At 38.7% G+C, this 26,235-nt stretch overlaps 3 protein-coding genes across 5 annotated transcripts; 1 reads left to right on the plus strand and 2 right to left on the minus strand.

Annotated features, from left to right (window-relative positions):
- Positions 1-1,347: 1,347 nt before the first annotated feature.
- On the plus strand, positions 1,348-10,984 carry ssuh2.1 (ssu-2 homolog, tandem duplicate 1). Of its 3 annotated transcripts, XR_008607276.1 has the most exons (14): positions 1,348-1,432; positions 4,467-4,556; positions 4,922-5,014; positions 6,237-6,327; positions 6,406-6,535; positions 6,925-6,985; positions 7,181-7,305; positions 7,595-7,657; positions 7,824-7,903; positions 8,491-8,583; positions 8,672-8,777; positions 8,910-9,017; positions 9,400-9,779; positions 9,868-10,984. XR_008607276.1 is itself a non-coding variant. In XM_055050159.1 (13 exons), exons 1-13 carry the CDS (start codon positions 1,417-1,419, stop codon positions 9,532-9,534), a joined length of 1,191 nt encoding a protein of 396 aa, XP_054906134.1. In that variant the 5' UTR covers positions 1,348-1,416; the 3' UTR covers positions 9,535-10,984. The 3 variants fall into 3 exon arrangements, 1 of the variants encoding a protein (XP_054906134.1); XR_008607277.1 differs by lacking the exon at positions 9,868-10,984 and having other exon boundaries at positions 8,672-8,811; positions 9,400-9,510; XM_055050159.1 differs by having other exon boundaries at positions 9,400-10,984.
- A 368-nt stretch (positions 10,985-11,352) lies between these two features.
- Positions 11,353-14,966, minus strand: LOC129372697 (nuclear factor 7, ovary-like). The gene is made up of 4 exons (XM_055050149.1): positions 14,757-14,966; positions 13,515-13,568; positions 13,250-13,352; positions 11,353-13,158 (listed from the first exon to the last, which is right to left on the minus strand). Exon 4 carries the CDS (start codon positions 13,139-13,141, stop codon positions 11,534-11,536), a length of 1,608 nt encoding a protein of 535 aa, XP_054906124.1. The 5' UTR covers positions 13,142-13,158; positions 13,250-13,352; positions 13,515-13,568; positions 14,757-14,966; the 3' UTR covers positions 11,353-11,533.
- Positions 14,967-15,694: 728 nt separating this feature from the next.
- On the minus strand, positions 15,695-24,096 carry LOC129372710 (cyclin-D1-binding protein 1 homolog). The gene is made up of 11 exons (XM_055050164.1): positions 23,941-24,096; positions 22,834-22,893; positions 22,501-22,580; positions 22,226-22,307; positions 21,457-21,553; positions 20,473-20,546; positions 18,815-18,891; positions 18,405-18,676; positions 18,078-18,138; positions 17,837-17,883; positions 15,695-15,838 (listed from the first exon to the last, which is right to left on the minus strand). Exons 1-11 carry the CDS (start codon positions 24,026-24,028, stop codon positions 15,730-15,732), a joined length of 1,047 nt encoding a protein of 348 aa, XP_054906139.1. The 5' UTR covers positions 24,029-24,096; the 3' UTR covers positions 15,695-15,729.
- Between the last annotated feature and the right edge of the window lie 2,139 nt (positions 24,097-26,235).

The following is a 26,235-nucleotide window of genomic DNA, read 5'->3' on the forward strand; positions in this document are numbered from 1 at the left end:
GTTCAGCTGCGGCTTCAAGAGATCTCACAGTGCTGCGTTCACTGACCGCTCGGACATTCTGCCTTCATTCCCGCTGAAAAGAGTGCAGCCCGTAAACAAAAATAAATAAAGGATTGATTTAATTTTGAAATGAGAATATTTCTATTTGCAGCTAATTGTTACAGTTTTATGCATTTGCGTATTTTTCTCTGTGCAGGATTTTTTTCTTTTCCTTTGTATTAGTTTCATCATGTGCAAAGTTTAAGAAAATATTGTTTTCTAGGTTTATGGACAATTTCTGAAACATTTTTATACATTTGTTCTTATACAGTTCCTAAAAACTAGGGTAATTTCTGGAGGTTTTCCTTCATCTGTGCATAAAATATAACTGATTAAGTTGCAGTATCCTTGCCTGGCCGGAAGGTGGCAATGTAGAGCCTCCAGATTGTAAAATATGTTTTATTATTTAGGAAAGAAAATGGATCCTGTTCAGCTGCTGCGCTGTTATCTGTTTGCTTTCTATTTTCAACAACAGGTGAATAGGAGAACCCACTTGTTGTTCTGTTAAAAACAGGAGGATAGGTAAAATATAAATATTTTACATCGGGAAATGAGAGTAATCTAATTTTATTAATCTAAAATATAAATACGACTTTAAAATATCAAAAATGGAGCCATGAATGTTTGACAAATGCTTGCTTTAAAGGCAAGCATTTGAGGAGAGACACAGACAACTGTAATTCATCTTAATCAACAAAATATCATAATTCATTAGCAATTAATTAATAATATGTATAAATATCTTCATCTTTAGGATTAATTCATTGTAAAATGGGTAATAAACAAGTTAACGTGCGTTTGCAGTTCATGTAGTGAGAGTACAGGTTTTTTTTCCCACAGGGCATTTCGTCAGTGAACGCACCTCGGGATCATCACCACATTTTAGAGCAGAGCTCCCCCTAGTGGCAGCATGGCGTTAGCACTGGATTTATGAATAGATAAGGAATCCAGAACCATAAAGAACAAACATTCAGTGCGTTGACAGTCACTTTACTCTCCAGATTGGATATAAATAATCGATTTATTTAGGCTTGTTTTTTCATCTTTGAGTTTTATTTCTCCGGTTTTATTCTGGAGGTGTAAAATGTGAAGCTCTTTTGTGTTTAAATGTTTTTCACACTTAAATTTCAAATTTATATTTTTGTATCTCTGCATTTTAAAGATGACTTTCTCCTCCGTTGAAGAACAAATTTATGATTTTTAATTCAACGTTTTTATTTTTATAATTTATTTTATGTCGCTGTCACAGAGCTTTGTTGTGAAAGTCCTGACCGGAAGTGGTGTGGTATTACCGCAGCTTTACTTTTTGTTGTTTTCCAGGTTCGCGGAGCTTTATTTGCGTTCTGGGGAGGTCCAGAACGCAAATAACGAGACGAGATGGAGGGAGATCTCGGTGAGTTTAATTTATTTTAACAGCAATTTTGTAGGTATGAAACTTTTCAACAAGTTTTTTACAATTCGCTGTGATGCTTCTTTTTTTTCTTCCGAACTGAATTGGGTCAGAACATTCAGTCCGTTTACTCTGATATTTTTGTTGTGAAAAAGTTTCCTTAAAAAGTTGTCCGAACGGAAGAGGCTTTCAGAGTTTAAGTGGAAACAGCAGAAAGCAGAAACAAAGTTCACAAAAGTTCTGCTGAGTTACAGAACCAGTAGAACAAAACCAAGGTTCTGAGTTACAGGACCAGTTCAGGTTCTGAGTTACAGAACCCAGTAGAATAGGAGCCCAGGTTCTGCTTTCAGCATCCAGTCAGAATCCTGAATGTAAACTGCATTACTGTGTAATTAATTCCGTTTAATGACTGTATCTGTAGATAGGTCTGTATGGAGCTCCAGTAGTGCCACATTTCATGATGAAGTCATGAATGATTACGTCATTAAGAACTTTTACGTGTTAATATAGTTAATATATAATTGGCTAAATATGTCTTAACAAAAATAGTTAATGAAATAATGATCTAATATGTTAAGTTTTTTTCTTTTGCTACGTCAACTTTACCACTCAAATTGTTTTATTTTCATTTGATATGGATGGAAATTATAATTAATTAATTCATCTGTTATACTCTGATGCTTTTGGCTCCAGATAACTGTGGATCAGCAATGACAAAACCTATATATTGCCTCAGCATTTCACTTGTGGTTGCTCTAAAACAATTGGATTAAATGGATTTTAAAGGACATTTACATGTTTCCTTTTAAACCTCTGCTCAGGTTTCTTTGTTGTATTAAATTCAGTTCAATTTGGCGTAATGCTATTAAATTCACTTCATATAGAAATGTTCCAGTTATTTAAATACTGTTTGTTTCTACTGATTATGGTGTTCCCCTCAGAGGTGGACCAGGACCCCTTTGGTTTTGTGAATTTAGATCAAAATATTTCAGAGAAATCTGTGACATATTTTTAACAGATGTAAAATCTGGAGTTTTCATCCCAGCAGGAAAATCCTTGTGTGTTTTTGTTTTATTACCAGAGGTATGTTAATTATTTACAGTGCAGAGCCTCTGGTCAGCTGAGGAGTTTTACTGGACCGATTTACTCCAGGTCTTATCTTTACTGTCAGCTACCAATAAAACCTTTTTACTTTAAACCTTAATTGTTTTTTTACATTTTTTTACCAAAAATGTTAATGAAAAAAAAATGATTAGGAACAACAAAGCAATTCCTAATGCTAAAGTTGGAGGAAAGTTATAAATTCTTTTAAACGTTAAGTAGAAATTAAAATCTGAAACGTGTGGCATGCATCTATTAAGTCAACTTCCAGCAGATTAGTCTGCAGACTGAACATTTTCTCTATTCTTCTTCACAAAAGCCCCTAAACTTATCTGAGGATATAAGTTTTCACGCCTTTCCCCCAGATTCTCAGTTGGATTCAGGTCTGGAGTTTGACTAGGCCGTTCTAACCCATTGCTCTGATCTAATCCATCCCATAATATCTCTGTCTGGATGTTCAGGCTGGCTCTCTTGCTGGAAGCTGACCAGTCTCAGCCTCTAAGTGGTTTTCCTCCTGCTCTGTCCATCCATGATGCTGCCACCACCATGCTTTACCATGAGGGTAATGTGTTCAGGAAGATGTGAAGGGTTAGTTTCCCTCCACACACATAACACTTTTTAAGTTTTATTTTGGTCTATCCATCGTCCGTACCGGTGTTTTTCAAAGTGGGGGTCGCAGCCCCCCGGCTGCCAGGGGTCACCGGGGGGTCAGAAAGTTTGAGAGAAGAAAAACATGCAAAACTAAAAACACTTAAAAATGTCAATAACTTTTGTTTGTTTTTCAATCATTTTACAAAAATAGATTATAAGTTAGATTAATTGATTTAAATGTTCTTTCTGATGCTCATTTTCTGATTGGCTGCCAGTCAAATGCATGAAGCTACGTTGCTTCATGAGATGGAAAAGCAAGAAATGGAAAAGTTTCTGACAAGTAAAAAAAAAAAGAAATTACTGCAGAAAACCATAAGAACTGTGGGAACAAAATTAATTTGATGTGATTAATATAAAGTATGACTTATTTTCTTATAATCAAAGCAGAAAATCATGATGAAAATTTATATTATTTGACAAAAAACTCATAATAAATTATTTGATAATTAGGGTTTCCCCCAGTCTTTTTTAAGCCTGGCGGGCCACCAGGCTCTACTTGCTGAAAGGTTGACATTTATTTACATATTTTGCATCATCATTTATGAATCTGTAAGCAGGCTCTGGGGGCTCAGGGTTGAGCTCCTGTAATCAGTGGCGTTTGTTCTCACGATCCCTCGCTGATTGTTTGCAGGCTTTCTGCTAATGACTCCATCTCTCCCTGCTTCCTGCTCTCCGTCCATCTGGGCCCAGATTGCCGAGGGAAACACCTTCTCGCTGATATTTTTATTCTCGGCCAGCGGTATTGTTTACAGTCTCCGACTCGGCTCGTATTTTTATCTGCCAATGGAGCCGAAGCAACGCGATCAGCTGGAGAACGCGCGTATTCTCCGGCGTGGGTGTGACGTAAAGATCCTGTTATGTAGAACCAGATTTAAAAAACCGAATCCAGACGGTTTAGACGCGACTCCAGTGTGTCAGATTTTATTTTGTTGCTGATTAGACTCCAGTTCCAGTGTGGAAATGCTTTATTATCTTCATAAATAACTGAAGGAATTTATTATATGTGGAGAGAAAAACTAAGTTGGGCATTTGTTCCCCATTTCTAGGTGCGGTTTCATGGTAACCAAACCAAAACATTCAAATGTAGGAAAATATCTGCAGAGATCTTTTCTCTTTTTAAAAACCTGGAGACAAAGACGGGAGTCATTTCAACACCAAACATCCATTCATCCATCCATCTGGCAGCAGTTTGAGTCTTTATGTCACAGATCATAACTTCAGGTCCTTTTTAACAAAGTTACCTGAATAAAACTTTAATTTCTCTCCATGACTCTTCCTGTTTCAGGTTCATTTGATCCCAGCATACCCAATGAGGGCCCTTCGCCTTCTGGACAGCTGGGGGACATGGATGGATACCAGGATCAAGAAGGAGGAGGTGAGCCTGAGCGCTAGCTTTGTGGCGCCATGTTGGGAGTGGCAAACTAATCTTGGCATTAGAAGAAATGAGGTGTAAGCTGGTTCTGGTCCAAATGAACCAGATTCATTATGTTTATTTAGCGCCCAGAAAGTGGTGCTGCTGCTGCAGGTGGGAGAGAGAGAGAATTTATCTTGTGTAATTTTAAGGAGTTTGTGTGAAGCCTTTGTTTTATTTGTGAAAATTCAATAAAATGCTTCAATCAGCGTAGCCATGCTAGTTGTTAGCCAATTAAAAGCTAACAGAACAGAGAAAAATCTATTCATGAGTTTCTGAAGAGGAAAAACAATATGAAGTAAAACCTTGTTCATCTCTTTGTGTTTCAGATTCATTTGATCCAAATATACCTGAAGAGGGACCATCAGCGCCCCCTCCTGGATGGCTGGAGGACATCGATGGATACCAAGGGCATAAAGGAGGTGAGAGAAAAAGAGAGAGTGCAACTGAAGCGTCTCTTGGTGCAATAACAGATCACATGTTCACATATCTGCCCCTCACAAGATGGCGGAAACCGACTTATGACCACAGTTATTAGAGTTAACAAAAACTAACAAAATAATGAAAACTGAAGTTGAGAAAACATTTTCCTTAATTGAAATAAGTAAAAGCAGTAATTAGCTGAGAATTTTTTTAACTAACTGGAATTATATTATTTGTTTATAAAACTACTGAAATTATACATGTAACATTCTTAGTTTTTGTCTTGATGAATCTATTTATTAACCTTTCAAAATTATGTGAAATAGATTTTATTTTTTTCTCATGTCAGCTTTCGCCAAATTACGGCATTCTGTCATGGCAGCGTTTGTCAAGTCTGCAAAATGGCGACAGCAAAAGTTGGGAGAAAGCGGCAGAGTCTGTAGGTTTTAGTAAATTAAATAAATTTACTGAAAATGGTGCCTTCTGTTGAATATTCATCACCCACTTGATTCATACATAACCACAATACAATAATCTTTCTGAAAAATTAACCACAGTATGAAAAAACTAAAACTACTACTATTGTAGCATTCCCTGAACAGTAAACCATTAGATTCACCGTAAGAGCTGGGAATGTACCAGGAAAAAACACTGTAAGCCAAAGGCAAAACTCCTGGGATTTTATATAAAACCAACTCTACTTTTACTATCTGGTAAAAACAATACACAGTTTAGTTACTCAACATTGGAAACATACTTATTTACAGAATACCTGGTGCCTCTATAAAGAGTTCTGATAATAACAAGCTACATTTTATCAACTCTGCTGCAATTTTTCATCCAACTTCTGTCATTTTGATGGTGTTTGTTAATAAACCGGAAGTTGTACTTTCAAAATAAAAGCATCAAACATAAAATCAGAAGCTAATCATACATAGAATAGATAAAACAAAGCAAAGGTGATAAGCTACAAAGAGGAATACAGTCAAATAAAGAGCTTAACTTTGGGCTATTTATAACTATAACTAATAAAAAATAAATTGGAAACATACTTATTAACTAATAAGTTAACCCATCCCTAAAAAACAGAAAACACTATTAAAATGAATTGAAACAAACTAAATTAGACAAACAAAAGGTAACCTATAGTGAAAACCCCATTACTAGACTCTTCCTGTCTGCCAGAGGGTGAACATGAGTCCACTTCCTGTCTCCCTGCAGGTCCAGAGGATGATGAACCGCTGTACCCTCCGCCCCCCGCCTACAACCCCCAGCCTGAGGTCAACAGAAGCACCTCAGTCCCCACCATCCGGTAAGATCGGGCCGGTCTGGTTCTGACAGCGGCTCCGGACAGGATGACAGGTTAACCCGTCCTTCGGTTTGTCTCCAGAGTCCCATCCATATCGGAGGACGTGGCCCGAGACGCTTTGCTCAAGTTTGTCGAGTCCAAATGGAAGTACAGCTCCAAACCGGCCCGGAACCTCACTTTCAAGGACCTGAAGCCCGTCACCGTCTACCGGGTCAGAACACAACCTCTGTCTGCAGCTGCAGCCTCAGTTCAGATGACCTGGCTACTTGATGCCAGAAAAAAATGTCTAAATATTTAGTTTTCAAACTAAGTATTTATTTTCCAAGCTAGATGTTTAGTTCTAAAGAGCGATAAATATTTAGCTTGCTACCTAAATATGTGGGTTCTGAGCTAAATATTTAACTCTGAGCTAAATATTGAGGTCCTAGCTAAATATTTAGTTAAAATGCTAATTAGTTTGCCGATAAGCAGCAAAACCCAGCTTTTATTTTGGTATTCCACTTAAACTTATTGGCAAGCCAATTTGCATTTTCGCTAAATATTTAGCTTGAACCCAAATGTTATTGTCGTCATCCTTTTTTTTTTGTCTTCATCCCTCAGTATCGACTGGAGACCTACACTGAGACCAGAACCAGCGCCTGGCAGTTGGAGCCCTACAACGGTAAACCTTTTCTATTTACCAGAACCAGTTCAGGTCCACTCAGGATTCCTCAGAGCCTCTGGTTGGACCTCCTGCAGAGGTCTGTGTTACAGCCGCTCTGAAGAAGCTTCTGACTGACTCTGCAAATCTCATGAAGAGGATTAACAGCGTTATGAAGCACGTTTCTTTCCGTGTGTCTGTGTGGTTCTGGACCAGGCCAGGCGGTGGACGGCCCCCAGTACGGGGCGAGCCCCCCACCGTGGGACATCCCGGTGTCGCCGCCGCAGATGTACTCCAACAGGGTGGAGAAGATCCGGGTGCCGCACTCGTCCTTCGTGAAGGTCCGACCAGGTTTCATTATTGCTAAGTTATATTTTGTTTTGTCTAATTCAGTTAGTTTTAATATTTTTAGCTAAATATTGTTTGGCTTTTATAAGTATAGTAGTAATTGAAGTTTTTTTACACTTTGGTTAAATTTTTGAGGTGCAGAATTTAAAGAGGTTAAAGTATTGTGATTATAATCGAGTAATAAAAAATACTATTTTCCAAAAAGGGCTATGGTTTCTTGTGACTCCGCCCCCTACCTGGACCAGCAGCCCTGTCTAACAGCCAGGTGTGTCTGTGTTTCAGGTGTGCCATAAATGCCACGGCTGTGGGAGGACGCGCTGCGCCAGCTGCTTCGGCCGAGGAATGGTGAGCCGGAACCTTCAACTCATAGGTTTTATGGACGCAGCTCCATTTGTATTGTCACGTCTACAAACAACATATATCAGATTCAGATGTTGGTTCCAACATATCAAGCATCTTCTGCTGAAAATGGGTCGGCTTCAACAACGCCATCTCTCTCCTTGTTTCTCAGAAACGATGCAGCTTCTGCCATGGTAACGGGCGGGCCAGAAAAAAACGCTGCACTTCCTGTCACGGACGAGGCCGCCGCAGGTAAAAGGCTTTATTAACGTCCTGCTGAGGGTTAGATTTCACTGTCCAAGACGACAGAGCAGGCCGGACCTCTGCTGGTATCATCTGGCGCTGCAGAACCAGAACCACCAGCTGAAAGAGGCTCAACAGGCTGCTCTGGTTCTGTTCTGGTTCTGTTCTGGTTCTGTTCTGGTTCTGTTCTGGTTTTGTTCTGATTCTGCTCTGGTTCTGTTCTGGTTCTGTTCTGGTTTGTTCTGTTCTGTTCTGGTTCTGTTCTGGTCTGTTCTGTTTTGTTCTGATTCTGCTCTGGTTCTGTTCTGGTTCTGTTCTGGTTTTGTTCTGGTTCTGTTCTGGTTCTGTTCTGATTCTGTTCTGGTTCTGTTGGTTCTGTTCTGATTCTGTTCTGGTTCTGTTCTGGTTTTGTTCTGGTTTTGTTCTGGTTCTGTTCTGGTTGTTCTGGTTCTGTTCTGGTTCTGTTCTGGTTCTTGTTCTGGTTCTGTTCTGATTCTGTTGGATTCTGTTCTGGTTCTGTTCTGGTTCTGTTCTGGTTCTGTTCTGGTTCTGTTGTTTTCTTCGTTGTCCTGGTAACTTCATATTTGTTTCTCCAGGTGTGTCAGTTGCCGTGGAGACGGCTTCAAGATCTGCTCCGTTTGCCACGGTGCCCAGAATCTGCTGCACTTCATCCAGCTCACGGTCACATGGTGCGCTAGCTGAACACTCGCCCTCCTCTGACCCGGTTCCGACCCGTTCGGACCTCACCGTGTCCATCGGTTGTTGCCATGTTTCCAGGAGAAACAACGTGAGCTGCTTCATCCCGGATCGCCAGCCGGACTTCCCAGACAGGAAGTTTGAGAAGGTGTCAGGCGACCCGTTCTTCATCGACGAGAACGTTCTGGTGAGACGAGCCGGTTCCGCCAGGTCCAGACTCTGTCAGTAGAACACTAACATTAAAGGAACATCAAAGAGCTTAAGAACATCAAAGTGGTAAAAAAAGATGTAACGTGTTACCATGGTGACGTGTCTCCAGGTGTATCCAATCCATGGCTTCCCTGATCAGGAGATCTGCGACGTTTCAGCCACACTGATCAACGATCACCTGTATCGCTTCACCTCCACCAGCCGCATCCTCCAGCAGGTACACACCCTCCTTCTGACACTGTCAGGACTCCTGGGGCTCACAGGGTCTTAAAAGTAAGTGCACCCTCCACCCTTGATCCAGGAGGGTTCACTTATTTGATGGTGGTGGCGGTGAACCTTGTCTGCAAGGTCGGCCATTGTGAGCGGAAGATGACTATTAATCCATTTATCACTTTTTCCGGATCAAAAAATTATTTAAATTAACAAACAACTGTCAGCCTGGCGGGGGGTCAAGTAAAGCCTGGCGGGCCACCAGGTTTATATTAGACTGGGGGAAACCCTGAAGCTACCTCTCTAAGGTCATTGCTGATGTCCTATCACCATGGTTTTGCATTGCCAGACATTGCATGACCTCCTGACCTCTGTGTGCCCCTCTGTAGCGTCAGACCATCGAGCTGGTGCCCCTCACTCACGCCTTTTACTCGTACGGCGGGAAGGACTACAACTTCTACGTGTACGGGACGGAGAACAAGGTCTTCACCTCCAAGTATCCCACCGCCTGCAGCATTTTATGAGCTCAGCATGCAGGAAACGCACACCGATATACCCAGATCACTGTTGACCTCTGACCCCATGCTGTACATATACATTCTTATCTGTGATTAGAAGAGTTATGGACTGCGTTAGACATGCTGCCATCATCGAGCTTTAAGGTCGAATTAGAAAATGAAAAACCTTCATTGGTTCTTTGAGACACATCCAGCTGTTCAGGATAAAACTTTGTGCCGAAATGATTTTTAAAAATCAATCTAATAGTTTGGTTGTTTGCAACGACATGAATATTTCCACTAACATCTTCAGATAAATCTGAGTAGAACCAGAGGAAGAAGGTTCTTCAGATTCCAGAGGACAGTGTCTCAGTGACCCCCCCTGCTGGAACTCTGCGGTATCACCAACAGATTAAAACAGATCATTTATCACATTAAAGCTGAGATTTAAAAAAAAGTTTATTCTTCCGCAACATTTTTGAAATTTATTATTTAAATCAGTTTGAAATTAACTAAAAGGCCGTCACTTTTACTAAAAAATCTCATTTATAATTTATCAATGAAAATTTTTGTGTGATCAATGATTTTAGAAAATAGTGAAGAGGCAAAACTGTTTTTGAGATTTCTTCCTGACTGTGGTGAAATCTAAACTCCTTTATATTAGCAAGAGAGCCAGAATCTGTTGGTTTGATTTAAAGCAGGGCTTTGACTAGGACAGTCAAATGAAATAAATGCTGATCCATGATCTGTCCATTTTCAGAACTTTCAGTTTCAGTTTTATTTTCCTTAGTTTTTCTTTTACGTCCTGATTAATGGGAAAACTACAGTCAGTCCTGTTCATACTAGATGCTGTAAAACAACGTTAGCATTTTTGTAGCGTTCAGATTCATTATTTCTGCAGCTGATTTGTTACTCAGGGTTTATTACGCCTTTATTTGAGATGTTATGAAACACTAATTGATACAGAACCAGCAAACATCCATAGGGACTGATTGATCTGTTTGAATATTTTAATGTTGTTTAGTTCCTGATCTGAAGTAAGTAATTAAACACATGAAGTTTAGCATTTTGCAGTTTTCTGACGGTTTACAGCATTTTTGTTTGTTTCTCTCAGAACTTTTCATCCGCTCAACTTTACATTCATGCTTTGATTTTCATGGGTCGGTTTGGATCAGATGGAGTGAAAAACGGTTCAAATGCTTTATTAAAATCCCAAATCTATGCCAACCTTAATGTCTGTGATGATACAGTTTGTGCCATGATGAACTTCTAACACTGAAAGCTTCTCAGTTCAAACTTTTCTCTTGTTTTTCATTTTATTTTGCACCTTTATCCGGTCCATCCTCTCTATCTTATCCAAAAGAAATATTTTTCCTGCTTTAAACTTGCTGCTGTTTCATTGAACAGGTGACTGAGAAAAAATACGCTTTAGTGGAACCAGTCCACTGCCTCTGACTGTAAATAAAATGTTTATTAAAAACATTAAGAAACTTTTCCTGGTTTATGAGAACAAAACTGCTTGTATGTGTATTTTATTGATTGTTGATCATTTCACCACTTTACTGTTACATATGTGCCTGTAAGACAAATAAAACTATATTTTATACATCCATAAAAAGAATCTGTTACTTTATTTTAATTTCTAGAAACATTTTAGTAAAAAACAAAACAAAACCCATATTTACATGACATAACATTTAAAAATAAACACTGTTTATGATTTCCCACCAAGAAAAATATTCAATGAAACATTTAAATATATTGTATGAATGTCTTTGAGTCCAGATGTTTACCTATGGAATAATTACTGTCTTTTTAAAGAATGAGGGAAAGCTCAAACTTCACTATTGTCCTTCATATTGTTGAGGAGTCATAATCCAGATTTAATAGAAAATCACAAACATTCAACATTCAGGTCTGGATTCTGCATAACCCGACTCATTGTGACAGAAAAGGGAGACACATATTTACAGAAATAATTTCCAACTGGAATCATTTGGACTTTTGGTTCTTCATGCTGAAAACCTCAGAGCTGCTGTTTGATCACTGAGATCTCCATCGGTAAGAGTTTTACTTCAGCAGTGCTGAAATATGGGAACATCTTGTCAGTGAAGGTGTGTGTGAAGGTGTGTATGTGTGTGTTAGTATCCAGATCAGAGAACGACAGCTTTCCTCCTTCCCAGTCCAGATTCACTCTGATCCTCTGGAGTTTATTCTGGACTGAGAGAAATGTGGGAGGAGCTGGTGGAGAATATGCTTCGTATTCACCATCAATGAACAACATGACCAACAGTCCAGACTCTAAATGTCCCTTCCTCTGGACAGACTCTGCTAACACACCAAGCATCCATCCTTCACTGTCTCCAACATCAACATCCCAGCTGTGGCTCCCTGAGTTAAAACCCTCAGAGCTCAGGACTGACCAATCACAACCAAACCTCTCTGGATTATCAGGAAGCTTCTGTCTCTCTCCTGGAGTCAAACTGGTCAGATCTCCAGACAGGAGGAGTCCTGGATGGACTGTGTTTGGGTCCAGAACCAGAGGAGTGTAGGTCACCATGTCCTTCATGTTGCTCCAGATGTTGAAGGCCAGGTTGCCCAGATGTTTGGCCTGGTCTATCAGAGCTCCTGAGGGCAGCTGTGGATCCTCCAGCAGGGGGCAGCGCTGGACTCTTTCCACTGCAGCCTTGTAGTTGTGCAGGAATGAGACGTCTGCAGCTCTCAGCTCCTCCTCTGTGGCTCTGACTGTGTCTGAAAGAGCTGCTATCTCTCTGCTCAGAGCCTCCATCTTCTCCTCCATCATCCCTCTCTTCTGCTCCTCTTCCTCCCTCAGTGCAGCCAGCCTGGCCTCCTCTTCCTCTGCTAGAAACTGATGAAGCTTCTTAAACTGCTCAACAATCTGCCTCTCAGTGTGTCGGGCCTGGACCTTCAGGTGTTCTGCTGTCTGACCAAACTCCTCCTGAACTTTCTTCCTGAGCTCCAGCTTCTTCTTTAAAGGCTCCAGAGATGTTTTCAGATTCTCTCTGTGATCCTGAGCAGCTTCATCAATAGGCCTGAATCTGTGGTTGGTGTGTTTCTTTGAATCTCTACAAATTGAGCAAATTAGTTCTTGATGGTTCAGACAGAAGAGTTTGAGTTTCTTTGAGTGCAGACTGCAGATACCCTCTAAAAGTTTCTTATTATTCTGCTGTAAGAAAGTCTCACACAGATTCCTGAGAACCAGACTTATGGGCGGATTAGCCTTTGGAGATTTCCTCTTACAAACTGGACACTCTCTTGATGGTTTCTCTCTCCAGAAGCTCTTCAGACATTCCTTACATAAGCTGTGGCTGCACAATAAAACAACAGGATCCTTAAAGACTTTTTTGCACACTGGACAGCAGAGATCTTCTGAAACTCTCTGGTCTCTCTGCTGTAAGAAAGTCTCACACAGGTTCTTCAGAACCAGATTTAAAGGTGGATCAGACCTTGAAGATCTCCTCTTACAAACTGGACACTCTCTTGCTGGTTTCTCTTTCCACCAGTTCTCCAGACATTCCTTACAGAAGCTGTGGCTGCATGTCAGAGCAAGTGGATCCTTAAAGACGTCCTGACAGACGGGACAGCAGAGATCCTCCTCTAACCTGGAAGCCATTTTGTCTCTGAGTGAAACTGAAAACACAGAAGGTCCAGTCAGTCACGGCTCCCTCCGTCCTCTACTAAGGTCCCTCAAGTGACTCTGAGTGTTCTTGGTCCAACTCACCTTCAGTGTGAGCAGCTGGAAGCAGCAGAGTTGGAGGTTTCCTTTTCTCTCCTGCAGCTGGACTCACTCACAGGAAGCTGATAGTTTGATTGTCTGGGGGTCTCTGTGCAGAAAACAACAATCACAAACTATTTCCAGCTTTAGTTCAGCTCCAACTGAGGTGTGTTTCATCCCAAATTCTGCTCTAAAGCTCACATTTTTACTTTTCTCTTCAGAGATTTGAACAGAACTTGTACAAAAAAAAATTAGTAGAGACAATTCCTACCCTGTTTCCTGTCTCAGTTCAGGCAGCAGATCCTGGGGGCGGAGCTTTAACTTCCTGTTTCACCCAAAACAAACATGGTTTTCATTCTAAAGATAGTCTGTCAGAAACATTCATCTTTAAACATTTTTAAAAAATTAATAATGAACAATAAACTGTCCTACTTTTCATTTTTCTTATGAACCTTCTCAAAACACCTTTTTTGTTTAATTAAAATGTTATTGCCTTTGCATTGCAGCAAGGGTATTTCTGTTTTATACTGCTTTTATTTTTGGTTCCTGGATATTGTTCTGGGAGGACGGTTATTAGTGTTGCACAAAGCAAAGTTCTGTGATGGAGCTGCAGCATCAAGGCAGAAGCTGCTGGGATCTGATGCTTGAATGTGTGCACATTTTCCTCAAGGAGAGAACTGAAATTCAGCAACTAAAACCAGGTTTTACCTCATTCACCTCACAGGAGATCAGAACTGAGACTTGTGACACAGACAGAAACTTATGTTAAAATGAAGATAAGCATTGTCTGGATATGTAGCAAAATGCTACAGTCAAGTTGCTGTCATCAGTTATTAAGAAACATTTTCCCTGACTGATAATATAACGTCTGTAAAATTCTAATGCAGGTTGCATATTGGATGTCAAAAGAGCACATCCTCCTCACACTCTGCCCATGCATGACTATAGCACATAATGAAGAGCACCAATTGGATTTGATGAAAAGCTAACTTATTAAATTAGTTGCTACTTTTGAGAGCGCAGGAATAGTTTGTGTGTGCCACAGGCATAGTTTATATATTCGGATCCGATCGGACATATTGAAATTTTATCATTAGTATGATAGATGTGATAATCGTGTTTACCGTTTGTTGGGTTTCAGGAACAAAAACTGTTTGGGCAAACAATTTAATCACAGTATATGTGTGAATTAAATTCTCAAATATATTAAATTAATATACAAATTCAAGCCCAGCTAAACATTAGACATTTCTGTGGCAACATATTTTCTTGCATGTAGAATTTACAACATTGTCATTTCACATCATCATCACATTAAAAGAGAAAATAGTAGCGCACAGTGATTAGGGTAAGTAGCTTCAATCCAATTACTGGATTTGAAATAGTAGCATGTTAGATTACTCACTACTGAAAAAAGTGATCCAACGTCAGTAACACGTTACTGACATCATTGGTCACATCCTCCTATCAGGGAAAAAGGAGGAGTTTGTTAAGATTCGCCGTCCTTCATTACCTTTTGGGAAAGCACCCATCACTTCACTGTTCAGGCGTCCTGCTGGTCTGATCAAACTTCTTTATAGCTTTCTTCCTGAGATCCAGCTTCTTCTTTAAAGGCTCCAGAGATGTTTTCAGATTCTCTCTGTGATCCTGAGCAGCTTCATCAATAGGCCTGAATCTGTGGTTAATGTGTCCATTTGCAGGATCCATTTGAATCTCTGCAAATGGAGCAAATTGGTTATTGATGGTTAGGACAGAAGAGTTTGAGTCTCTCAGAGTGCAGACTGCAGAGATCCTCTGAAAGTCTCTGCTGTAAGAAAGTCTCACACAGATTCTTCAGAACCAGATTTAAAGGTGGATCAGACCTTGAAGATCTCCTCTTACAAACTGGACACTCTTTTGCTGATTTCTCTTTCCACCAGTTCTCCAGACATTCCTTACAGAAGCTGTGGCTGCATGTCAGAACAAGCGGATCCTTAAAGACGTCCTGACAGACGGGACAGCAGAGATCCTCCTCTAACCTGGAAGCCATTTTGTCTCTGAGTGAAACTGAAAACACAGAAGGTCCAGTCAGTCACGGCTCCCTCCGTCCTCTACTAACGTCCCTCAAAGTGACTCTGAGTGTTCTTGGTCCAACTCACCTTCAGTGTGAGCAGCTCCTGCAGCTGGACTCACTCAGAGAAATCTTTTCCATTCTGATGCTCGGCTTGGACTGCAGCACAACGTCTTGGCCATGTCTACATGTCTAAATGCATTGAGTTGCTGCTATGTAATTGGCTGATCCAACATTTGTTTTGATGAACAGGTTGACAGGTGTACCTAATAAAGTGGCCAGTGAGTGTATTTCCAGCTTTTGTCTTTTTTCCATTAGAGTTAAAGTAATTTGTTCCCATTTTTATTTTCTGGCGCTCCGGTTTTACATAAACCAGAACAATGATTCTGCAAAGGCGGCCATTAAATGCATGTTACCAACTTTTTATTACATTTAATCAGCTGTCCAGCTCAATCGATTCTTTGGCTTTCTGAACATTGTGATCGACGGCTGCCTCTAAAAACTGAACCCAGGTCAGCTCTGCTTCTCCACACACATGGCTGGCTCTGGAGAGTGAGCACAAGTCAAAGCTGTCATCACTTAAACAGCAACATTGATCACAAACAGATCATTTTAATTACAGACAACATACTGAAAAAAGATTGTTCTAATAAGCCCATTTTGGAGGTGACTAAACTGAGGTTTAGATTGTTATGTAGTCTGATTCAGCATATCAGAGTCTGTCTGCATATCCACACAAAAACTTCAAGGTTTCCATGCCAGAAAAACTGATATCAACCATCTCAATGTCTACAAATCCAGATATAAACACCAGGATGTGCTGCAGCTAAAACAAAAAGAAATGCTCTATTTAGACACCGTTTTAAGGTAAAGGTGAGTGGAAAGCTGCTCTCAATAGCTAAAAACTCAGAAGCGTAGCCAACCAACTCAGGTTTCAAAAAGTGTTTAGACTCAAACTGAATTTTTCTGTTTTTGCTTTTTAATGTTGATGTCAGTCACTAAGGGAAAAAAAATAGCTATTCCAAACCAACCTGGCTTGGTGTTAAAACTACTTCTTCCTTAACCTTATAACTAGTTGTTTTCAAACGTCATGTTTTGTTTTTTGAGGTGTTCAGAAATGGCCGTGTCCTACAGGGTCTTCTGGTAGATAGAAAAATTCATAATTTCATCAACTCTGTGAAACTGTCCAAGTCAAGGCAAGTACACCATAAAACAAAAACTCATAACATCAAAGTGAAAAGAAAAGAGAATTATTGTATTTCTGCACTCAGAACAGGGTGATGTGCTCTCTCTTCCTGGTTTTAGTCAGAACGGCAGCGGTAGCGATCTGGATCAGCTGCAGGATTGATTTGTTTAGAGAGACCTGTTGCACTCATAAAAGCAATTAAAGATAAACACATGAATGAGTCTCTCTAGATCTTGCTGTCCTCTAATCCTGGAGGATTAGAGGACAGCAATGCTGGAGGATTCTGTCACCTGCTCTTCAGGTGACAGAAGGCTGGCTTTATAATGGTCTTTCTGTGTCTCTGAAGGTTCAGGGCAGAGTTAAGTCCTGGGTAAAGTAGAATCAGCCGTCACTCTGCCTCCACCATGTTTGTCTGACTGTCTCTGAAAGTTTTAGGTCTGATGCGTGTCGACACGAACTTTCCAGAAAGGTAAACTTTTGTCTCATCAGTCTAAATAATAATTTTCTAAATTTATTAGGGTTTATTAAAGCACTACTGCTGAATATTAAAGGATTCACTTTGTAACACTTTTCAGACATATAGATTGTTTCCTATTTTTTTTGATGATGTGTTGAGACCTTTCAGCCATCATAAATATTCCATTAAATCATTTTTATATCTGCAGGTCAATAGAGTCTAACTAGTAAAAACCAGCTGCCAGAGTGGCAGTTTCTTCCCCCCAGGCTTTCTGTCTGAAAAACAAAATGAATTCCTGAAAGCCTCAGTAGTTGTGAAACAAGATGAGCATGTTTGCACTATTTTCACATAAAGAACTAGGTCTATATTAATATGTGTACATATTCTTAATTAGTATGTTATTAATCCAGGAAAGTTCATCAATTTATGTTTGTACACTTTGAGCATGTGAAACCAAATGTTCACACACATAAACATCGTTATTACAGTTGATTCTGAAGTAATAATCTCACCGGGTTTGGCTTGTGAAATGGAGCTCAGCTTTCTAATTTGATGTAATTGAAAACATCTTAAGTATTTTTGACTAGTTTCTTGTGCAAATATCTCAGCACACTTAATACAAGATAAAACTAACTTACAAGTAATTTTTCAGCAACATGTTAGAACTTGTTTCAAGTCAATAATCCCTTAATATTTATGAAGGAAAAATACTAGCACCATTGAGAGATCATTTCACTTATGACATGAAAAAATGTCTTATTTGTTGTAAAATATGGGTTAATCATTATAATCACTATAATTATAATCATTACAATTATTATAATACAATTAGGTATTTTCTGTGCATCATGCGCTCTTGATTTTCACAGATACAAGCTACTGTGGATAAGTAAATATTACCTAATCACGTCCAAAAGTTTTCTTAACGTTGCTGCCAATGTAGACATCTAAATGGAGAAAAAGCAAGTTTGTTATTCTTCAAAAGAATAAAAAAACAAAAACAACTCTATATCAATGTTATGGAAACACATCAAATATCAAAAACTGCAAATTTTTAAGATTTAAAAACAACGCCCTTATTAATTTGACGGAGAGTAAAGAAATGTATTCTATTTTTCAGAAAAATGCAGGGTTGCCTTACGTGGTTTTCCACTCCACTGTAGCTGATGGGTGGGTAGAGACAGAGGGAGAGATCTTCCACACTACGAAGGAAAACAGAGAAATATGTTCATGGGAGAAAACAGTTAAAAAAACTTATGATGGAAAGTTAAACAACATTGCAAACCCAAACATCATGCAAATAACTTGAACCTGCTGGCAAAAACCAACATATTTGGATTTAAATGTGTAACCCAATCAGCAGGAGTCTGTTTAGTTAATGTAAAATCATTCACTTTTTCCATTTAATTGCAACTTTTTTCCATTCTCTATGTCAAATCCAGCAGAAACAACAACACCGTCTATTTACCTGGGGCTGATTTCCCGGGTGATGTCGGCCAGATCGTCCAGCTGAGCGACCTTTTGAGGTTCAGTAGTGTCACTGTTGTCTTCGACGGCTGACCTGAGTTTCCTCAGACAGGCTGCAGCTGTTTCAAGTATCTCCAGACAAGCTCTGATCACCTGCCGGTCCTTCTCTGTCAGGGACATGTCCTGGTGGCAGGGGGGAACGTCATGGTCAGAGCCGTCTTCTGGGTCATCAATGACGCAGTCCCTGAACGGGTCCTCAGGTTCGAATAAGACCTGTGAATGTGAAGGACAGAACAGCTGGTGATTTTAAGCAATAAATCTGGGTTATTGTGTAAAAATTAGGTTATTAAATAATTGTAATAAAGACAAAAACAAAGAAAAAAAACCTTTGAAAAGAGTGTTAGTGTTTACATGTTTCATTTCGTCAAGGGCATCTTTTATAACTCCAGACTGAGACGACACAACGACCAGCAGGGCTTCCTTGTTGTCTGTGAAATACATATTTTTCCCAACAATAAACATGTTAATATATATATTGAAGCGTAAATGACCAGGCAAAATATATATATATACGTATCGGAATTGCAGTGTGAATGTAGCCTAAGACTAATAATTTATTGCTTTTTGAGAAGTTTACCAAGTTTATTGTACGTATATTAAGCTAATCTTCTATTTACTACAGAAGGCCACAATTTTTTGTTTTGGAGCAAGAGGGGGTGGTGGTGATGGATAGCCTAAAACATAAGTAATATCTCAGAAATTAAAGCTGAACAAACAAATATTTTAACGGCACAAACCTGCACAAATGGAGCATTAACCATTCAGACTATTTGCTGGATTGGTTGACATTGGTGGGATGTCAGCTTCACTTAACTCAGAAAAACTCGTCCCTAAAGGTCAAAGAAGCCAATCTCATGATCCTTCTGACTTTTTGGGGTTTAAACCGGAGGTGCCAGAAAAGTTACCACAGGGATAACTGGCTTGTGGCGGCCAAGCATTCATAGCGACGATCAAATCTTCTGATCCGTCGATGTCGGCTCTTCCTATCATAGTGAAGCCGAATTGACCAAGCGTTGGATTGTTCACCCACTAATAGGGAACGTGAGCTGGGGTTAAACTGTCATGAGACAGATTAGTTTTACCCTACTGATAATGTGTTGTTGCTACAGTAATCCTGCTCAGGCAGTCGATTATAATTGTACTTTAATAAGATGTATTTTTGTACAGATAAAACTCACAGCATCAGGTTGTAGCTATGGCAACAAAACAATCTAACTATGAAGATTTTTGGTTTAACTTTTACAACATAAACTTGCCAGCTCCTTAAAATCTTAAATCTAAACGATAAACAATTTTAAATCTTTTAATTTATCTATGCTGAAACCATTAAATCAAATTTAATTGCATTGATATTCTCTTAGTTTATTTATGCCATGGGCCAGGGTAAATGTGATCAGCATTACATTATGTTTTTAGATCCACTAAGTGATGACTTAATTTTGAATTAACAGAAGAGCAAAAAATTTATATTTATTTGAATTGGGTTTTTTTTTCTTTTTTTTTTTTTAAGATTCTACGGTTGTGGGTTTAAGTATTGTATGGAATATCGTCCAGTAATATAATTACCTAGTTTTCTGGGGGAAACCGTATAGGAATAAACCAGACCAAAATTGTTTGGTCATCTTTGCACAATGATTACCAGTAAAACAGTTTGTCATCAGTGTCAGTAGGTTTGTTGTCACTGTTTATGCACAGGAATGGAAATGGAAATTAAAAAATAAAATTTTACTAATTGACTCAGTGATAAGTGGCCACAAATGGCCTTCACCATAAGTCAAAAGTAAATAAAGACTCTTACTCCTACATCATTACTTTGGAAAACTTGATACATTCTTGCAGATATCTTACTCTCCAGATAAAATCTAACTACCTGTAAACTAGAAGCACAGATTAAGTCAAAACAATGCTGATGTTAGTGCAGGTGATATATATTAAAAAATCACATTGTTGAGTAAAAAAAGCTGATCAATATTTTACAACTGAGTTTTGCTTTATTTGTACCTGCTTACCTTTTGGTAGCCGAACAAAGCGATCACAGGCAGACCAAACTTCTCTAGTGGATGTGATCTGCTCCTGAGTCAGGCTGAATGGCAGCAGAGAGAAGAGCAGAAAGAGGGAAATGATGAAGCTGCACACAAAGGAGGGAAGATATCCAACAACTTCCTGATTTTTTTCCTAGTAAAAATAATATTTCTAGTGATGGGCTGCTTGCAAACAGCACTCAAACAAGTTGAAAGGGGTCTAGATGCTGACTTTGAAATACTTTATGAATCACTGAGCGACTTTGTACCAAAAGTTGTTATGCTATCCTTCCAGACCTCTGGTTCTGGTCTGCTCTGCATCCCCAGAACCAGAACCATGGAGAAGCAGCATTCAGCTTCTATGCACCACAAATCTGGAACAAAAAGCACTATGAAACAGCTGAAACCCCAAGTTCCTTTTAATCAAGGCTAAATCCCAGCTGTTTAGAGCTGACTTTGTAACATAAATAAACTTGACTTGACTCAGTGTTTTGTGGAGGATATATTCAAAAAGAGGTCAATGAAATCTGTGCTATAGTTGAATTGCAGTTCCAAAACAGTAGATTAGTTTTGTTAAACCTTTAAAAATCAGATATAGTCAAAAGGTACAGAAATGTGTCCCAGAGAAGCGGTGATATGCCAAATTGGACAAAGGCTAAAATAATATTTTTCACCCTGATGTAACATCTTGGGAAATTTTAAAAATTGAAGTAAAAATAACTGGGAATTTCTACAACCTTTGACGTTTCTCTGGCCATGAATGGTCAGCTCTTCTAGTTGATGAGAGGACAACTATGGTGCAGAAATAGGTGAACATTCCTCCAATCTGCTGGACTTGATGGGTGACACGTTTAGTGTAATTTGCTTTGTGAATCCAGTGGGAAAAGGCAAACAGCCTTAAGGAAACGGCAGATTTTGGAGGCTGGCTGCTTTGTAATTCCTCCCATGTTTGTGTGATAGTGATTTGTGCACCTTTGCATTGGTGAGCTGATTATAACATCCACCAGCCGTAAAATGCCGTCCAGCACCTCCACAGTGGCGTTCCTGACCTGTCGCCGGAGAGTCATCCCTGAGACACAGAAAGGACTAAAATACTCAACCAGACTTACAGTGCAGCAGCAAATATTAATCACTCTTCAGCAGAGGAAGGCAGAGTAGCCAAAAAAGGTAACCGGGTAAGAGAAGCACTGTTTAAACATATTTTTACTCAAGTAGAAAGCAGCTGTCCAAGAAATAATAAAAAAGTATTTGGTAAAAAGTCTTCTCAAATATTGATCAAATTATGAATTATTTAATATTTAAAAATTAAATATTCAGACGAACCAAAATGTGAACTTATGTGGACATTTTGTCATTTTAAGAACCAAAATGACAAAAAAATTAAAACAAATTTCCAAATGAGTTTTTCAATAAAAACCTTTATTGAACTTTAATAAAAACTGCAGGTGTGTATCTGTGTTTGGTGAAGTTTTGGTTAAAACATGTTTGTTTTTCATTCAGTGGACAGAAAGTCCAGAAATTTTACTCAAGAGTAAAAACACTTTATTATAAAATTACTCAAGTCAAAGTAAAAAGTACAGCATAGTAAAATTATGTAAATAACTTAAAAAGTTTTTTTTTTAAGTTGCTGAAATAAATGTAATTGAGTAAATGTAACTAGTTACTACCCAACTATGCTCTTTTACTCAGATCTACTTTATTTTGCTAATAAAAATCAAACTTTATACAGTTTAAGAGTCACCTTGGTTTTTGTGAAGGCGGTGATAAACTTCACTCAGAGCCTGTAGGCTGTTCAAAACAGACTCTACCAGCTTTTCTCCATCCTGTCGACAAGTGAATTTTTTTTTACAATAACATGTTTATATGGCAGTTCAACATGGAGAAAATCAAAAAAATTCCTGAACAGTCAACTTAGAACATTTAGATGCCTTTAGATGTTTTATTTGTGAGACCTGAATGAATGAGCAGAATTTTGTGAAAAGAAACAATTATCCTTGTTGAAAATAGCAAACTTACTTGTAAAGATGGCAGAGGGGGTCTAGAGAAGGCCAAGCTCAGTTTAGTTACATCCTGAGACGTTGCCTCCACTGCATGGTCTGAGGAAAGGGAAGAAAAGTTTGGAAATATTTCCCAAGTATTCAATAGACACAAAATGCTTCATTGTAATGAGCAATAATGTGTGATGATAAAATGTCAAATATGAGCACTATTCTGAAACAACTGGGACTGTATATCTCATCTTCCTGTGCAAAAAGGAGTCTCTGACAAAAGATGGACACTAAGAAGATGGGAGATCATTTTAAGCCACATGGGATCTAGAAAGTGGTAAATTTGTTAAGAAAACTCAACTCAAAGTGTCCCAGAACATGGAGAGATCGAATGGTCCATCCTGATCACCTGATTCTCCATCTAAAGGAAAAAATACAGAGAACACTAATTGATTCTACCTCTTCAGAACATGTTTCAGGATTAAGCATCAAACACATAACAAATGGAAGCAGAGACAATTTACTTCTATTTACAAGCAAACTCAGCAGCTACAAAAGTCTTCATTTTTACTGATGACTTTTTTTTTAAAAATCAAGTTATTTTAATGTGTTTATTTTTATTATTTTTTCAAAGTACTCTGGATTTTAAGAAGCTGTTTGGCACAGTTTATGCAAACCTGTCAAAGAAGAATTTGGCTCATGATCATAGCTTCCTGCCTAATGGCATTTTCACCAAAATTTTCACTACAGCATCTTTAATTAGCTGTAGTTTAAAAACTAAAGTACAATAAGATGCAGAAACGGAGCTGAAATTGATGTTATTAAACTTTCATAACTCAAACAAAAGTTTTGTAAATCACAAACTGGGTTTTTGATATTCTGTTATAAATTTATAATAAACTAGGTCAGGTTTAGGATTATAAACGCGTTTCGCGTGTCTGGTTTACATTCAAAGTGGATTGAAAAAGATTTTGAATGAAAACCAGACACGTCCACACCATTAGCAGTTGTAGTTTTTTAAATTGAAGAGATTCAAAACAGTAAAAAAAATGTTGAACTTGACCTTTAGCAATTTCCGGAATAGATAATCTCGGTGTTATGACAGTAATTTCAACAGAAGGCAGATAAAATGTCTTAATTTATATAACTTAAAACTGGAAAACCAAAAATGCATATTGTTTTCGTTTAAAATAATAGGCAGTTAATCATGATAATGACATAGCATAAGATATGTTCTTGTATGTTCTGCTCGGATCGCAGCTACGAAATATGAAAACAACGACGTTGGTGTAAATAAAAAGAGTTGACGTGAATATACTAACAGCAGAGAAGCAAACAAACAGGAAAACGGATTTTAAGAGACACTCCATGCTGCTTTAAACGTTAGCTGGGAATTAGCATGCAATTGCTGTTATCGATTTTTGTTTTGTTTTCATTCCCTCCGCAACAAATAACTTGTGATATTTACCTCTGACTCGGTCTCTGATGCACTGGATGGAGTCTAGTGCGTTTTCTAGAGGCACAGCCAAAGTTCCCTCACAATTTTCAGGATTCATTATGGCGAAATGAGATTAGCCACACAACTACTGGAACAGAACTTCCGTTTCCAAGGCAACACGAAAACCGGAAGCTGATTCCCCTGGTGCGAGGAAACTTCCTGTTTATGTTAGTCCATGCCAGGAAAAGAAAAATGTCTCTTTTTTAACATCCTTGCTTAATTTGCCAGCATTTTTTTTTTTTGCGCTGATGCGAAGGAAGTCACAGTGGCGAATTTCCGCAACAATAAACTTAATAAGTTCTTCCATGAAGAATTCATCCACAGATATCAAGGTAAGAAAAATACACATAAACGTGTAATAAACAAGAAATTAAATAATAATGAAAAAATACTACAGGATGCTGCTGAAGTGTTTTAATTGAAAAGTTTTTTTTCTTCTAAACGTTTAAATAATTATTTGCATAACACTAGAATAATTTACATTCAGAAATAATTCAGTTTGCAATACAAAATGGGCCTTGATCACTGGCCAAGACACAACATTTGTGCCAAATTTGACTGACAGTCAAATTGAGAGGCACAGGTGTGGTAGTACTTACCTCTGGTGATTGCTCGCTCTAAAATGATCCGCAGCCGAACAATGGACTGGTCTCCCCTGTCTCTTTCTTGCTGAACTGTCCAGGATGCATATGTTGCCGTTATAGTATAATTACCACAAACGACAAAAACAAAAAAAAATTCACTTTTCTGCCAAATTTACCAACTGCACAATTCTTAAGTAGTGCAAGAATTATAGTATCTAAATATACTGCAGCCTTGTAGTTTTGTGGCTCTGACTGTGTCTGAAAGAGCTGCTATCTCTCTGCTCAGAGCCTCCATCTTCTCCTCTTCCCCCTCAGTGCAGCCAGCCTGGCCTCCTCTTCCTCTGCTAGAAACTGATGAAGCTTCTTAAACTGCTCAACAATCTGCCTCTCAGTGTGTCGGGCCTGGACCTTCAGGTGTTCTGCTGTCTGATCAAACTCCTCCTGAACTTTCTTCCTGAGCTCCAGCTTCTTCTTTAAAAACTCGTTTGTGTGATCCGGTTTATTTTATTCTGAAGAATAAAATATAAACTGTTTACTGTGCTGTATTTGTTTGGTTCTTACTAAAACGGGTGGGCAATTCCAGTCCTCAAGGGCCGCTTACCTGCAAATTTTAGATGTTCCTCTGCTGCACCACACCTGAATAGAATAATTAGGACATTAGCATGGCTGTGGACATCTTATCTACACAAGGAGGAGGTAATTAAGAAATTTCATTCCAGTGTTTTCTACCTGTGGACCATCTAAAAACTGGAGGACAGTGGACCTCGAAGACTTGAGTTTGAGACCCTGATTCAGACAAACTCAGAACAGCTTTTTCAGAATCACAGTTCTTCTTGATATGCTGGTTTTACTCAATGCATTGGTGCTTGAAGGTGTGTCACACTGTATGCATGGGTTCTGGAGTAACTGGACGTTCACTGCCTGGCCCGCTTTGGCTGTTGAATTCCGGCCCTGGTTGTTTTGCATTGAACAGAGTATGACTTCGAAAATGTGCAGGAACCATTGCGTCAAATTCCTGCTGGAGCTGCTACATAGTTTGTTTTTTCCACAATCATTTTAAAGTTAATAAATGTTTCCAGAGGACATCAAAGGTCAAACATCTCCCTCCCCCATCAAACAAATGTTGTCCATGATCATGCAGCAAAATTTCCATTTATGCTGTTTTGGCTTTGAACATATTAAATGTTTAATGAGGTCAATCAGCTTTAAGTAGACATAAACTTAAGTGTTGCTGACTGTAGGTCATGTAATTTAGCTCAGATGGCTCACACACGTTTTGAAGTTATTTTTTTGTCTGAAAAGTACAATGAGTTTAATAGCACCCTCTAGTGATCACAAACCAAAATACACGTCACTTCGTCTGTTCCTTTCTTGTTGTTGTACCACTTCATCCTAAATAGGACCTAGTTCAAAATTATTTTCATCTGTTAAAATGAATCTATTCATGTTCATAGTTCAGCACCAAAGCATTTTTAAGTGACAGTTCCAACATTAATTTTCGTTGACCTCTGGAAATCTTTTTATTCATTTCTTCACAATGACAGCAGAACAAATGGAAGATTTTTGCTGCACAAACGTTTGACACCAATTATGTTTGTTCCGAACCCGTCAGAGTTGTCTAGAACCTGTGACGGTTCAGGTGTACCAGAACCACCTGATCATTAAAAAACAAACAACCGAC

This window comes from Poeciliopsis prolifica, unplaced genomic scaffold (genome assembly GCF_027474105.1).
Source record: "Poeciliopsis prolifica strain line A6 unplaced genomic scaffold, Auburn_PproV2 SCAFFOLD030, whole genome shotgun sequence".
NCBI lineage: Eukaryota > Metazoa > Chordata > Actinopteri > Cyprinodontiformes > Poeciliidae > Poeciliopsis > Poeciliopsis prolifica.